Here is a 14,115-nt window from a genome sequence, read left to right as displayed (position 1 = left end):
AAAACCACAAGTGCTCCTTAAGTACTTGTCACAGGCCAGGCCCTGTCCAGGGTGTCGGGAATTCCATGGCGGAACAAAACAGACACATGATGTCTCTTCTCCTAGGACTCAAAGTCTGGTGGAGGAAAGGACCGTACACATTTGTATGTAAATAACTCTGTAAAGATGATATTTCAAGATTGAGAAAGGTTCAATGTAAGAAATCAGTAGGGAGCTGAGACAGAATGTGACAGGAGAGACCTATCAAGTTAGATCTGGTGGGTTAGGTTCCCTTTGGTGAAGAGGTTGACCCTGAATAGTGAGAAGACCTTCCTCAGCAGAGGAAGAGCCCACTTGGCAGTCGTCGGGATGAGTGGGTGTGGTACACAGTGTTAAGAGGCCTTGAGGAGAATGAAAAAGCAACATTGAGCCTAAAACCTGGCTCCCCTCCTCATTCAACTACACAGTCTTTATTAGCTGTACCATCCTGATCAGATCACACAAACGCTCTCCCCACCCATTAAAATGTGCGTGATAGTACCTATATCACAGGTGTGAGTTGTATTAGGTAATGAATGTAACGGTGTTTAAATGCAAAATACAGGGACACCTGGGTGGCTCAGTCTTTGAGCAACTGCCTTGGGCTCAGGGTGAGATCCCGGGGATCTGGGATGGAGTCCTGCCTCGGGCTCCCTGGAGGAGCCTGCTTCTCCCTCCTTGCCTAAGTCTCTCTCTCTCTCTCTCTCATGAATACATAAATAAAATCTTAATAAAAATAAATGCAAAATACATGCATGGTAGTGTTATGGGCAAACGGGTAAGTACCATTGCCTTTGTACCTTTGGAGTGTGAATTTCCCACTAGCCATAAGAAGTATCCCAAAGTGAAAGTTTGAACTCCCCTGTACTCAGACCAAAGAAACTAAAACACGGCAACGCCTGATGTCATTGGTGAAGCATCTGTGCTGCTAGGCATCTGTCCTGCCCCAGATTGTCCTTCCTGTCTGTGCCTTGGGAGAACCTGGGGAGGTGTCTGGGCCATGGCTCCCCTTCCTGAGGAGTGGGAGAAACTTTTCTGCAGAGAGGGGTCTCCCTAGAACTGTTCTTGCCTGCCTTCACTCCTAGAACCTGTCCTGAGTGGGAGGAGGGGGGGGGGATGAGGAATGACCTGAGATATTTTGTCACCCAGGAATCTACCAGGAGTTCAGAGACAAACCTGGGCTTTGCGGGTGTTTTCTGCTGGCCCGGGGCAGCCTGCGGACACCGCAGCCAGCCTACCCCACGGGCCAGGAGGCCGGCGGCAGGGGAAAGCAGGGCAGGTCCCGGGACGCCCGAACACTCGGAGAGTTCTGGACCGGGCGAAACCGGGGGAGGGGGGGAGCGCAGAGGAGGAGAAGCGGGGGAAGGAGAGCTGGGCTTTGGGGCGCCGGCGGGTCGGCGGGCGGCAGGAAGGGGCCACGCGGAGAGGGAAAGACACGCACCGCGGGGCCCCGGGGGAGGGCGCGAGGCCCGGGCCGCGGGGGCTGCACGGGCGGCGGCGGCGGGGGGCGGCCCGGCGGGCGGGGCGGGCGGAGGCGGGGCGGCGGGCGGCGCTGTCAGCGCGAGGCGGCGAGCGGAATGCAGCGGCCGGAGGCCTGGCCACGTCCGCACCCGGGGGAGGGGGCCGCGGCGGCCCAGGCCGGGGGCCCGGCGCCGCCCGTCCGAGCCGGGGAGCCGGCGGGGCTGCGGGTACGGAGCGGGCGGGCGCCGGGGCCCGGCTGCGGGGTGAGGGGGGTCGCCACTGAGGGCGCGCGCGCCAGCGCCGGGGAACTTGGGGGCCCCCGCCGAGCGCCCGGGGAGGGGGCCCGGGACAGGGCAGGGGAGCAGAAGTTCTCCGGGCGCGGAGCGGCGAGGAGGCCGGGCCCGAGCGCGCGGGGGACTGAAGTTCTGGATGAGTTCGGAGTGGCGATGGGCACGGCGGGGGGTGGGGGGTGGACCGAGGTTCGGCTGCGGGGCGGGGGGGGGGGGCGGGGAGCGCCCGCGACTGGAGCTCTTGGGGGCGGGGGGCTGACTTGCGGGCTCCTGGGGCTCCCCTCCCCGGGCCAGGGGGCTGGGGGCGCGCTGAGAGCGCGGGTCTAGCCTCGGCCCGGGGTCCGCTGGAAGGAGGAGGCTCGGCGCCGCTGTCCCCCCGGCCCAGGTTCTGTGATACACTCCGACTCGGGCTCTGGAGCAGTCAGTGCATGACAGAACTTGGGCCCGGACGGACCTTCTGCACCCAATGGGCACAGCGCCCACCCGGGGCCTGCAGTGGAACATCCGCCCGGGAGTGGAGCAGGCACTGGAGTTGGCCTGTGTAGCCCAGGGTTGGGCCAGACCCGGCTGTGGACCTTTCGGGTCGCTGGACCTTGAGGATGGACTCCTGAGGCCAGCAGATGCCATAGAGCCAAGGGCAGGTGTCTGCCTTGGGTCAGGAGCCAACGGAGCTCTCCCCTGGTGTCAGTTGCAGGAACCTTCCCTCTACACCATCAAGGCTGTTTTCATCCTAGATAATGATGGACACCGCCTCCTGGCCAAGGTAACCTCCCACCCTCCCTGGAAGGCCCCTGAGGACACTGTGCCACAGCCCCAGGAACAGGAGTCCCCACCCAGCTGAACCTTCCATCCCAGGAGAGACCCTACTGTGGGCTCTGTGACTCAGAGCAACTCAGACCCTTCCAAAGGTCCTTCTGTCCATCCTCCTGCCTTGTGAGACAGCTGGCCTCTGGAGTGGGGAGTGTGGCTCCTCTGTTTCTACTCACATTCCCTGAAATGGCTTCTCATCATTCTTTCCACTGGCCAGCTGGACCTTGAGCATGGAAGGGGCCCCCTGAGAGGTCAAGGGAGTGTTGAGCCTGGAACCCAGGAGTCCTGGCCCTCACATGCTATATGAGCAATGTTCACTTTTCTTCTGCAGTTTGGGAAACACTAAGGATTAATCTGAGGAGCCTGAGAATTTAGAACCAGACACGGTCTTAGAGACTATACAATCTGACTCTCTCATTTCACAAATGAAGAAAAATGTGGCCTAGAGAAGCCAAATGAGTTGTCCGAGGTCACAGGTATTACTAGCAGAACGCAGATCTAAACTCAGGTATTTTGACTTGAAGCTCAGGAGGCTGATTTTCACTGCACCAACTTTTCAGTTCTCTGGTGTCTGTGCCACATAGCCTGGGTAAACCAAACTAAAATAATCCAAAAATAAATGTCTATCATCAACATAGTTAACTACAGTAGGGCTATGGCACTTAAACTAGCTATGAAATGCATTATAGACTTGTTTGTTCGTTTGGGACTGAAACTTTTTGTTTTCCTGATACTCAAGTGAGCTCGTTCACCACAGCAGCAGTCAGCAGGGAGGCTACTCATTTGCCTGCAGATGGGGTACTAAGTGGCAAAATCCACATCCAGAAAATTGAAAGCTGAGCCAGTCACACTTTGCTCCTACAGATGATCAGAGGTGGATAGCCATGCCAAAGGCTCTGGGGCCTTCTCCTCGCAGGACCCATCCATGTTCAGTTTAAGAAACTGAGTCAGAGAAAGAGGTTCACCAAACCCAAACGAAAAAACATCAATCTAGTTATGCAGTGAGTGCTAGACACTTTCCCTTAGATATTTGGTCTTCACCACAACCCTGTCTAAAGTTAGACCATCCTTGGCTCTGCACCTTACAAATGTGAGACCTCGGGGAAGTTACCTGACTTCTTCCCACCTCTGTGCCCCCATCAACAGAATGGGGATAATGGAGTAGCTGCTATGATTGTCATTGCTGTGATAAGGGGCCCTCGGCTCTGCCATCTTTCCTGGGGACTCGGGTTTCTGTAGCAATAGGGTGACCCACTGACCACCCCCATCCTCAGCACACCAAACATCAGCCAAATGTACAAAAGCTTCCGGGAAATCAGGAGGGGACTCCAAATACAGAGCTTAAAATTCCTCTATATTTTATGACTTTCTTTGCTTAAAATGTGTGTCTGCAGTGAAAACAGTGAGCACAGAGGCCTAGAAGGCAACAGACAGGAGATGGGGCTCTGTTTGGCCAGCACCGACCATGCTCTGCCTCCCACCCATGGAGGAGCCAGGCTCAGTGGAAAAGCTATCACCCCTTCTCCTTCCCTTTCTCATAGTATTATGATGATACATTCCCCTCCTTGAAAGAGCAGATGGCCTTCGAGAAAAATGTCTTCAACAAGACCAGCCGGACTGACAGTAAGTGTCCGCCTCTTCCTTGCCCAGAACTCTCAGATGCACATCGCCATCCCCTCCATCTGGACACATCTGTCCCTGTCGGCCATACATACCCACAGGCCATCCCCTTTCCTTATAGGTTCTTTTTCCTCTCCCTCTCAGCTGTTCTCCTCTCCCTCCCTTTGGGGAGCCTTCACTCCCCATCCCTCTCCAACCCCCACCACACTCCACCCCCAACATACCCAGACCTCTCTTTCCGCAGAAGGTGCCAACTACCTGTATGTCCCCCACCAGCCTGGAGCTGGAACAAGGTGTTGTACGTGGTGGGAGGGGGAACCGAAGGTTGCCCCTGCACTGGATTTGTGGACTACTCAGAATGAGACAATCACCAGAAGTAGAGTAGGGGTTGGGGGAAAGGACACCAAGTAGCCTAATGGTGGTATCCTTAGTGCTAGTCTTTTCAAAGTTTCCTTGGAAAGTGAAGAAGGAGAAAGGGGGAGAGAAGCAGGGCTGGAGATCAGGAAGAGGGGTCCGGCAGAGGTGGCCCGACCTGAAAGCCCCCTCCACTTCTAGGTGAGATTGCATTTTTCGGAGGCATGACCATCGTCTACAAGAGCAGCATTGACCTCTTCCTGTATGTGGTGGGCTCCTCCAACGAGAATGAGGTAAATTCAGGAGGTTGGGGTGACAGAGAGGGTCTGTCCAGAGCTTGGATTTGGGGGTAGAAGCTGGGTTCTGAAGGCTTATCATTAGGTACCCCTCCTTCTGGGGGCTGGGGAGCAGCTGGAATGATTCTTTCTAGAATGGTACATTTCCATGTTGCCTCTTAGGTTCCTTGGGAGCCAGAAATGAAGTCCTGGGCAGGGAGCCTTTGTCTCTTCTTTAAATATCACTAGGGAGGGATACACTCAGTGTCCCACAGTGGGGCACTCCAGGGTGTCTCAGCCCATGTACGGGAGGGCACCCCTGAGGTCAAGCTGCAGTTGCCAGCTCCATCCTCTCTGAAAAGGGACAACTAGCTAAACAGGTAGGCTCTGAATTCTCCTTTTGGCCTTCTCAACCACAAGCTCTCTTGTTCTCCTCCTCCCATATGCACCCATCCTCAGCTGATGCTCATGTCTGTTCTCACCTGTCTGTTTGAGTCCCTGAGCCACGTGTTAAGGTAAGTGAGGTCCTCTGCCCTCCAAGGCCCTCACCCCCCCTTGCTACATCACAGAGGCAGGACTCTTCCTCTGCTTTCCTCCTGAAGTCCTCAAAAGACTAAGACTGGAGCCAGAGCATCTTCCTCCAAGGCCCCCTGCCCTTTAGTGGACTACCTTGATGTCCCCAGAGCAGAGCTATGTGAGGGTATGGCCAGAAAATGAGGTCCAGAGAAGTGAGGTGATCTGCCTGGGGTTACAGTCTGTTTATATCAGAACAGAGATTCAAGCTCAGGTTTTTTGACTTGAAGCTCAGGATGGTTTTCACTGCACTCCCATTCAGATACCTGGTATCTGTCTGTCCCAGTGAACATGGCCTAGGTAAACTGAGCCAACATAATGCAAAAATAAATGTCTACAGTCGAAACAATTAACTATCGTACAGCTATAGCATCTGACCTAGCCATGAAATGCATTAGGGGTAACTTGGTGGTGCAGTGTCAGTGCCCCGCATGTGAGAGTTTGGGCAAAGGAGGGCTAAGGAATCCCTTGCATAGGTATCACCCTCACTGTCCTGTACATTCTCCTTCCCCGTGCTCCTCAGGGATAAGGGTGGGGGAAGGGGTGGAGAGAGAGGGTCTGCCTCACTTAGGCAGAAACCCAGGTCCTCCTGGCCATGGAGAGGTCCAGGAACTGTGTCTGCCTCCAGGAAGAATGTGGAAAAGCGCTGGTTGCTGGAGAACATGGACGGAGCCTTCTTGGTGCTGGACGAGATTGTGGATGGCGGGTGAGGAGAGGTCTCAGAGAAGAGGGCCTGCTCAGGGACACTCACCGTGGGAAGTGCCTTTGGGGGTCATCTGCTCTAGATTGTACCAAGCACATTGTTGGCTCTCTGGCCAAGTCCTCCCTCCCTTCCCCCACCCCGCTCATGAGGATGGAAGCTGATCTCAGTGTTAGCCAAAGCCAAGCAAACAAGAAAGCAACCTCATGTCCAACTATGGCCAACTGTTGAATAGGCGGGGTCTGGGGAAATGGTTTGCTCTCTGGTGCCCAGGAAAAAAGGGGTAGCACAGGCCTCTGCGCCTCCCTGGGAGATCTCCATTCAGCCCCCTGCTGCCTCCACACCTCCCCTCTTAGAGCTCCATCCCAGCCTCAGCTAGACCATGACCGGACTGGTTGCTTTTACTCCCTCAGCCTTCCTTTCCCCATCTTTCCAGTGTGGATAAGATAACTACCCAGAGGATATGGGGATTACTTGAGGTGAGGCAGGTGGAGCTCACGGCTCTCTTCCCAGGAACATCACCTCCTACTGCTCTGCTGTGATATTCCTGGGAAGCCAGGAGCCCTTTTGAGAAGGGCCGGTTAGTCTATTTCCATCGCGGGTGATGTGGGGCAGAAAAAGAAGTTCTGGCTCTGGGGGAAGGATAAGAGAAACCAATCACCGTAAATACGTGCCGCTTTCATAACATCCAGTTTATAGATGAGGAAGCTGAGGCTCAGAGATTCAAGCGACCTGCCCAGCATCCCATGGCAAGGGAGCAGCAGGGCCAAGATCAGACACCATGTGCATAATTCCAGAGACTGTGCTCTTTCTACGAGGACACTGTACACTCAGGGAGGTGGGGTACTGTGCAGCCCTCTCTCCTTCCCTCCTCCTTCCCTCTCCATCCACTGCCTGTTGCGGCAAGGCCTCGTGCTAATTGGCAGAAACCCAAAATGAGTGGGACCAGAAGTATATACAATTTTGTGGAACCTCTTTAAGGAACACACACACACACACACACACACACATTTTATATTTATAAATACAAAATGAGGGCCTTGGAAGAGCCTGTGTGAGGGAGGATATAAGCTTTATATGCCTCTAGGCCTGTGCCCCAGAAGGCCTAGTCTCTGCCCCCCACCCAGGAGCTCAGTTTCCCTCTAAGGAAAACCAGGGACGTGAGACAGTGCCTGAACTGGAGCCTTGGCTGGGGAGGTCTCTGTCTTTATGGATGAAAGGATCTCTGGTGAAGGGGTGCCCGGTGTCCCAGTGATGAGGCCTGAAAGAGGCTCTCAAGATATATCTGTTCACTTCCTTGGGATTGATGTGAAAGAAAAACTCAGCTTCTGCCCTAGAGGAGCCTCACTGGGTGAAGAGGAACATTCAGTCAACCCCCCCTCCATCCCACCCATGGTGACCAGCCCTCCCACGGGCACCCTTGCCCATACCCACAAAGCTCCCCTATGCCCCCACTGCATGGTGAAAGACTGCTTGCTGGCCAAGAAAAGCCTTGATACTTGGATCTATCAAAAGGGAAGATAGATTCTGGTTTTAAAGGTTTTACTCGGGCAACCTGGGTGGCTCAGCGGTTTGGCGCCGCCTTCAGCCCAGGGCGTAATCCTGGAGACCCGGGATTGAGTCTCACGTCAGGCTCCCTGCATGGAGCCTGCTCCTCCCTCTGCCCGTGTCTCTGCCTCTCTCTCTCTCTCTCAAGAATAAATAAATAAAATCTTAAAAAAATATAAAGGTTTTACTCATTTATTCATGAGAGAGAGAGAGAGAGGCAGAGACACGGGCAGAGGGAGAATCAGGTTCTCTGTGGGGAACTTGATGCGGGACTCAATCCCCAGACTCCGGGAACAAGACCTGAGCCAAAGACAGATGCTTAACCATTAAGCCACCCAGGTGCCCAGATCCTGGTTTTAAGTGTTCTATTTCTTGTATGGCATGACCCCATGGCACAGAATCCTAGTGAAACAGGTGGGGTCCCCAGGCACCCTCCCTTCCTTCACAACATCTGAATCCATCTCCCTAGATCCAGAACGTGAAGTGAACTTTCAAGAGCTCAAAGTTTGTTGGTCTCTTGCTTTTGACTCTGTGATCATTCTAGACTGGACTGCCCTCACCCTATTCCAGAGCTTGTAACCATGACCACCAAGTGTGTGACCACCAGGTTTGAAGTGTAGAGGAATCAAAGCTGAGGGCTGTCCATAGGGAGGGAGAGCTCTGGCTGAGGAGTATCAGTGGGAAGGTGCCTTGGAGGGGATGCCTGCAGCATATGGTAAGGGAGGGAAGGGGCTCAGCCGGGAAAGGCCACAGAGGGCAGAGTCATAGCACTGATTTTCTCCTCTTGGTTCCTCTCTCATCTTGTAGCGTGATTCTGGAGAGTGATGCTCAGCAAGTGATCCAGAAAGTGAATTTTAGGGTAAGAGTCTTCCTGCATGTCCCTCACTCCCACCCCATCCTCACCCCTGCCCGGGCTGCCCTTCCCACACTTCCAGCCTCCGGTCCTCCCCCTACAAGCATTGTCAGAGCCAGGATGCTAGGGACCCACATTCCTCTAGCAGAAGCAGCTCCTGGATTGATGCATATGTGGGGGTGGCAGTGAATAAGAGAGATCTCTTGCCCTCTCCCTCTGTAGAATCACCAAGTACCTCACTCTCCATCCTCCCAGTGGGAAGCACAGAGTGGGGAAAGGAAGAAATTCTCAAAGGGCTACCAGGTGGCTGCCTTGGCCTTGAGTGTGGAGAATTGGGGTGCAGACAGACCCTCTCCCTGCCTAGTTTGGCATTTATTGTCTGGATGAAGTCTTTTCTCCCATCTTTATTTGCCTTCATGCCCTTGCTGTCCATGCCTCACAGGCCCCAGGGGCCTGGCTCCCCAGGTGGCAGGCTCCAGGGCTTCCACTCACTGGTGATACCAGTGTGGTTCTGGGTCCCCTAACCACTGCCTCACCTCACCACCACCCCCAAAGACTCTTTCTTCACTCTGTCCCCTCCCCTGGCCTGACCACCCTCTGACACTGCTTCCCTGCAGGCCGATGACAGCAGCCTGACTGAACAGAGTGTGGCCCAGGTAGGCCCCCTGCGTCTGCCATGGCCAGAAATAGGCTAGAGGGAGGAGAGCAGAGCCTCCCAGGGGGACCGGGGCAGGAGCTATTGAGGCTGAGAAGTCAGGGGTGCAGGAGGGAAAGGATGGGGCTGTCTCTTGGAGAGCCACTGGAGGCTTCCGGGAACACCAAGATGGGACAGAGCTGGGGATTCATAAACAACGCATACCTCACCAGTGGTCTGCCTCACTTCCTGGCTTGGCAGCTTTGCATGGAAACCCCAGGCTGAGCTACCACTCTGGAGATGACAGGGTCACTTGTCCCCCAAAGCATTCTGGGAACTGAGGCCCCTGGTGCTCCCCCAAACCCAGAAAGGATACCAAATGGGAGTTTTTCCTTTAACCCCCCCTCACCCCATGCAGTTTAGGGTTCCTGCTGGAGTTGTTAAGAAACCGACCACTCACCAGTTGCCCCCTTGGCCCCCCGAATGACCTGGCCATGGAAAAGTCCATCCCCGCCCGACTTCTGCATGGTCCTGTCTGGGGTGCAAGTATGGCAGGGGGCAGACTCCTGGATCTGTGGCATGACTGGTTCCACAGCTGTGCAAACTTCCTGCTTGTCAGGCCCACTGCTTGACCTCCATTCTGTCTGCCCACAGGTCTCTCTGCCCAGACTAATCCTGCTTTTCTGGAACTTCCTGCCCAGGGCACTAACTACCTCCTGCTGTGACAGCTAAGGCAGGGATGGAGCCAAGCCATCCTGCATGGAGCCCCAGGTGTCATGCCCCCATCCTTTACTGCCCCTGCCGCTTGCTCTGCCTCTCCCTCCTCCCAATTTCCTATGTGTCCTCACACCTTGCTGGAATGAAGGCAGCCACATGGCAGTTTTCAGGTCAGAAAGAGGTTGGAGAGCACTGAGCAGAGCCGTTAAGAACACAGGTGCAGGTGTGAGTCATCCCAGGATGGATGTTCCAGCCTCCCACCTGCAAGCTGGGTGACCTCCAGCAAGTTACTCAACCTCTCTGGGCCTCACACAATCATGGGACACTCCTGAGAGAGTTGTTACGAGAATTAGAAGAGCTAATGCAGGGAAAGCTTTTAGCTCAGCTCCTATTTTTTCCAAAGTGGGAGAGAATGAAGACACAGCACTTTAATGGAATTCTTGAGTAAGAACCACGGAAGATGTAGGTAGTGACTGGGAGAGGACATGAGGGGACAGTTCGTTTCTGGCTAGGAGAAGCAGGAGAAACCCAGGGCCAGGCTGCCCCTGAGAGAGGAGGGACACTGTGCAGGAGGAAGAGATGTACAGCGTGGCATGGGACTTCTTCAGAGGGGAATGAGGCTTGATGGCTGCAAAGATGATCTGAGGGACAAACCTGGGGTCCCCACCATGTTGGCATTGTGTTCGTGTACACTTGAATGGGTTTGTCTAAGTCCCTGACCAGGCTGTTTCCTCCCCAGGATGTGAGAATGAACGCATCTGAATGCAGGTGTCCCGTGGCAGCACTAGGCCAGCCCCCCTTTGCCAGCTGTGCCACATCAGCAGGGAGTTGGGGTGGGGTGTTGAGGATACACTGCCAGCCCAGGCCAGAGCTAGGGGGTTGCCTAGCTGTCTGGGCACAGGAAGTATCTGGTCTGGGCCTAGTCTCTGCCGAGACGTGGCACTGTGGGCGGGCGCTGGAATGACACGGCCTGGGGGAGACCAGGCCTGCTGCCACACCCCTGGCTGCAGACTTGGGGACTGTGCAAGGCCAGGCAGGCTCAGGCCTGAGCCGGGAGCCGGCTGCAGCCAGTTTGGACTGCTCTGTTTTGCTGGCCTGGTCTCACTAAAGCGGGCACAGATGACGTGCTGCCACCTAGTGACAGAGGATTGCAGGGACACTTAGAGCAGGCTTGTAGACCACCCCCCCCCCGCCCCCCAGCGTTAAGGCACTTGATATTCCCCACCCAATTCTTTCTCTCAGCTGTATTCCCTATCCCCCAGGTTCTTCAGTCTGCCAAGGAACAAATTAAATGGTCGTTACTGAAGTGAAGGCTGTGCATTCAGGGCTCCCTGCCCCCAGAGCATTTCCCCGATCCTGGCAAAATCTCAAAGATCCAGGGAACAGGAGAGACCCATCTGTATCCCTAGGCCCTCCCAGAACTGACTCCTGAGGTCTCTGGCCAGGGACTCTGAGATGCAAAGATTTGGCTTCAGTACTGACTCACCCCTTCTCACTGCCCTGGCCTGCCCCTCCAGCCACGAGAACCAGCTGAGCTGCCTTAACTCAGACCTTAGGCATTCCTCGCCCCAGAGCCCTAATAAACCTGCTTTGTCTCCTGCCAATGGTCTCCTCTCTTGGCCTGAGAAATGTGCATAAGTTCTTATAAGAGCTCCTGCACTGCCTGCGACTCATCTTTAGGACGCCCAGTACCAGGGTGTCCAGGATTTATCCCCGTGGCCATGTGTTGGGGAGGGGGCCAAGAGAAAGGGATGATTTATCATAGTGGGGTGTGTGATACTGATACCAAGGGTCCCCATATGCGATGGGAAGGTCTAGGTACGATTGTGTAGCAGAATAAAAAAAAAAAAGTAATAATGGTGCAATAGGGCACATTTGGGGAAAAGGAGACAAAAGATGATACTCCTAAATGTATACTCCCCAAACCTCCGGGAAAAAGGGAGCAAAAGATGGTAAACACATGGTGATCCTGTTGGGGGTTCTTTGAGTCACTTTATCCATTCTCAGCTTCCAAAAAGGAAGGGCGTCAGGCTTCCTCTAGACAAACTGAGGAACAGCACGCCCGTTTTTCTTGGCATGCCGGGGGCCGCGGAATGCCTACACCAGCAGACGTCCTGGGCACTAGAGCCCTGCGAGCTTGCCATGGCTGGGCCCGGTGCTGGCCGCGAGGAAGCGCCCGCCAGCCCCCACTGTGCATGTGTGTCCAGAGCACCCAGGGCGTCCCAGGGGGTGGCTGAAGACTGGAGGCCCGGAGGGTGAGGAGACAGGGCAGGGGATGATGCGGGGGGGCCAACCGGAAGGATGGAGCGACTTCCTAGGCGACATAACTCCACTTCTTTCTCCCTGTCCCAGAACCTCCCGTTTCTCTCTCTTTTTTTTTAAGTTTTTATTTATCCATGAGAGACACCGAGAGAGGCAGAGACATAGGCAGAGGGTTAAGCAGGCTCCCCGCGGGGAGCCCGTGCGGGGGACTCAGTCGGGACCCGCATCACGACCTGAGCCAAAGGCAGACGCTCAACCACTGAGCCACCCAGATGCCCCTCATTTCGCCCTTTCTTTCTCTGACGCGTACACTTTCTGCGTCCCTGTACATAAGTCCCCTAGAAAGTCTAACGGTCCCACCCGGGACAGCTCATCTCCCTCCGCACGTTCCTAACAGCGGCGGCAGGTTCACGCCCCACCCTGGCCCCGCCCCTCGTTGGCACGATTCGCCGCGGGGAGCCCCGCCCCAGGGCCGCATCCGCGATCCTACAGCGCCACCTGGAGGGAAAAGTGGGAAACGCGCTCCCTCCAGGTCCTGCTCCCCTGATTAACTCCGCCTCCAGGGCGGGACCAAACCCGGCTCCCGGGGTCCTCCCGGCCTCCCACGCTGACAACAGGGCGTTGCCCTAGCAACCAGCATGCTTGACCCGCAGTGCGAGTTCCGCGCCAGCGTGGGCACACGAATTTCTGCCGGCAGCTACAGTAAGAAAGCAGCGAACCTTGGAGGTTAATAGAGGCTGTCCCTGCGGGTTATCACGTTTACATTATAAAACTCTTAAGATTGGATATTTATAATGGGCACGACTACTTCTGTAATTAGAGAAAATGATAAGGATATAGCTATGTACACAAATAGATTGTAAGCACTGTGTACATAACCCGTCCCAGTAAATAACGCAAAAAGGCAACTCCGAAAGGGGGGGAAAAAGAGTATGTAATTAAATGCTGTAGAGTTCGAGGGCCAGTGTAGAGACGGGAAATGAGAGGTTCTCCAGGAATACTTCGGCAAATATGCGGCCTCATCTGGTGCCCGGCTCCATCCACTGCCTCTAAACGACCACAAGGTCGGAAGGGGCAACTTCGCTTCCTTAGCAACCCGGTGGTGCCTGGCGAGCCCCTGCAATTCCAGTGATGCAGGGACTGGAATGGGAAGGCCCATCGCTTCGCACAAACCGGTTCGCCGAATTCCTGCGGACTATGCGATGCTCTCCTCGCTTTACCGAGGTTGCACACCGAGGCTCTGAAAGTTAAACTGTTTGCAGCAGTTTCTGCTAAGCCGGCGGGGGAAGGAGAACTGCTGGAGAGAGGTGGCCTTCCCGCGCCCCCTGACCTAGGGCCACACAGGGCCTGTACGGGGTTAAGAGGAATGAGCGGAGGGGGCATAGTAACGCAGAGAGGCGACAAGAAGGGTGTCCTCGTCCGCTGTGGCTAAAGGACTACGGGGAAAGGCTTTACAGAAACGCAGCCGCCCCCACCCCCACCCCCAGGGGGAGGACAGCGCAGAGAGGACAGTGGACGCCGGGCGGGCGTCTTCCCGGGGATCCCAGGCTTGCTGGCCCGGCTCTGTGGGCGCCGAGGCGGAGGCTCTGCTGCGTCCCCGGGCCTCTGGCAGTCTGCCTGGAGCCCTGGCCGCTGGCTCCTTCCCCGCAGACTGCCTCATTAGCGTGGCCCCAGGCGGGAGCCCGCGGGCGCAGAGCGGAGCGCGCAGCACCCGGCAGGCGGGGGCGCAGTCGGCCCGGGACTGGGTTTCGGGAAGAGCAGCCGGCGGTTTAGGGAGTGGGGGGCGGCGGCCGAGGCCTCGCCTTCCAGTCTGTGCTCGTCCCCTGGGCCCCTCCCCGTCTTTCTAACATCCCCCCTCCCCTCGCCCTCGTGGGCGACCCAGCGGGTCTCGGGTAGGTGTAGACAAGGGGACTTCAGGGCGCCTCCTTCTCCCCTGTAGAATGGGCACCAGGGCAGGTCAGAAGCCGAGAGCCCACGGGCTTGCGTCCAGGCGGAGGGGG

General features: G+C 55.8%; 1 protein-coding gene across 5 annotated transcripts; it reads left to right on the top strand.

Moving 5' to 3' along the window:
• The first annotated feature begins 1,571 nt into the window (after window positions 1-1,571).
• COPZ2 (COPI coat complex subunit zeta 2) lies at window positions 1,572-11,457 on the top strand. Of its 5 annotated transcripts, XM_072747401.1 has the most exons (10): window positions 1,572-1,706; window positions 2,458-2,532; window positions 4,121-4,202; window positions 4,755-4,846; window positions 5,288-5,343; window positions 6,030-6,107; window positions 8,457-8,508; window positions 9,120-9,158; window positions 9,791-9,907; window positions 11,116-11,457. In XM_072747401.1, exons 1-9 carry the CDS (start codon window positions 1,596-1,598, stop codon window positions 9,866-9,868), a joined length of 663 nt encoding a protein of 220 aa, XP_072603502.1. In that variant the 5' UTR covers window positions 1,572-1,595; the 3' UTR covers window positions 9,869-9,907; window positions 11,116-11,457. The 5 variants fall into 5 exon arrangements, with proteins under 5 accessions (XP_072603502.1, XP_072603504.1, XP_072603501.1 ...); XM_072747403.1 differs by lacking the exon at window positions 9,791-9,907; XM_072747400.1 differs by having other exon boundaries at window positions 9,791-11,457.
• Window positions 11,458-14,115: the final 2,658 nt, after the last annotated feature.

This window comes from Vulpes vulpes, chromosome 2 (genome assembly GCF_048418805.1).
Source record: "Vulpes vulpes isolate BD-2025 chromosome 2, VulVul3, whole genome shotgun sequence".
In the NCBI taxonomy this organism is placed as follows: domain Eukaryota; kingdom Metazoa; phylum Chordata; class Mammalia; order Carnivora; family Canidae; genus Vulpes; species Vulpes vulpes.
The sequence above is the reverse complement of the archived record's forward strand: the minus strand, read 5'-3'. Positions and strand labels throughout refer to the sequence as shown.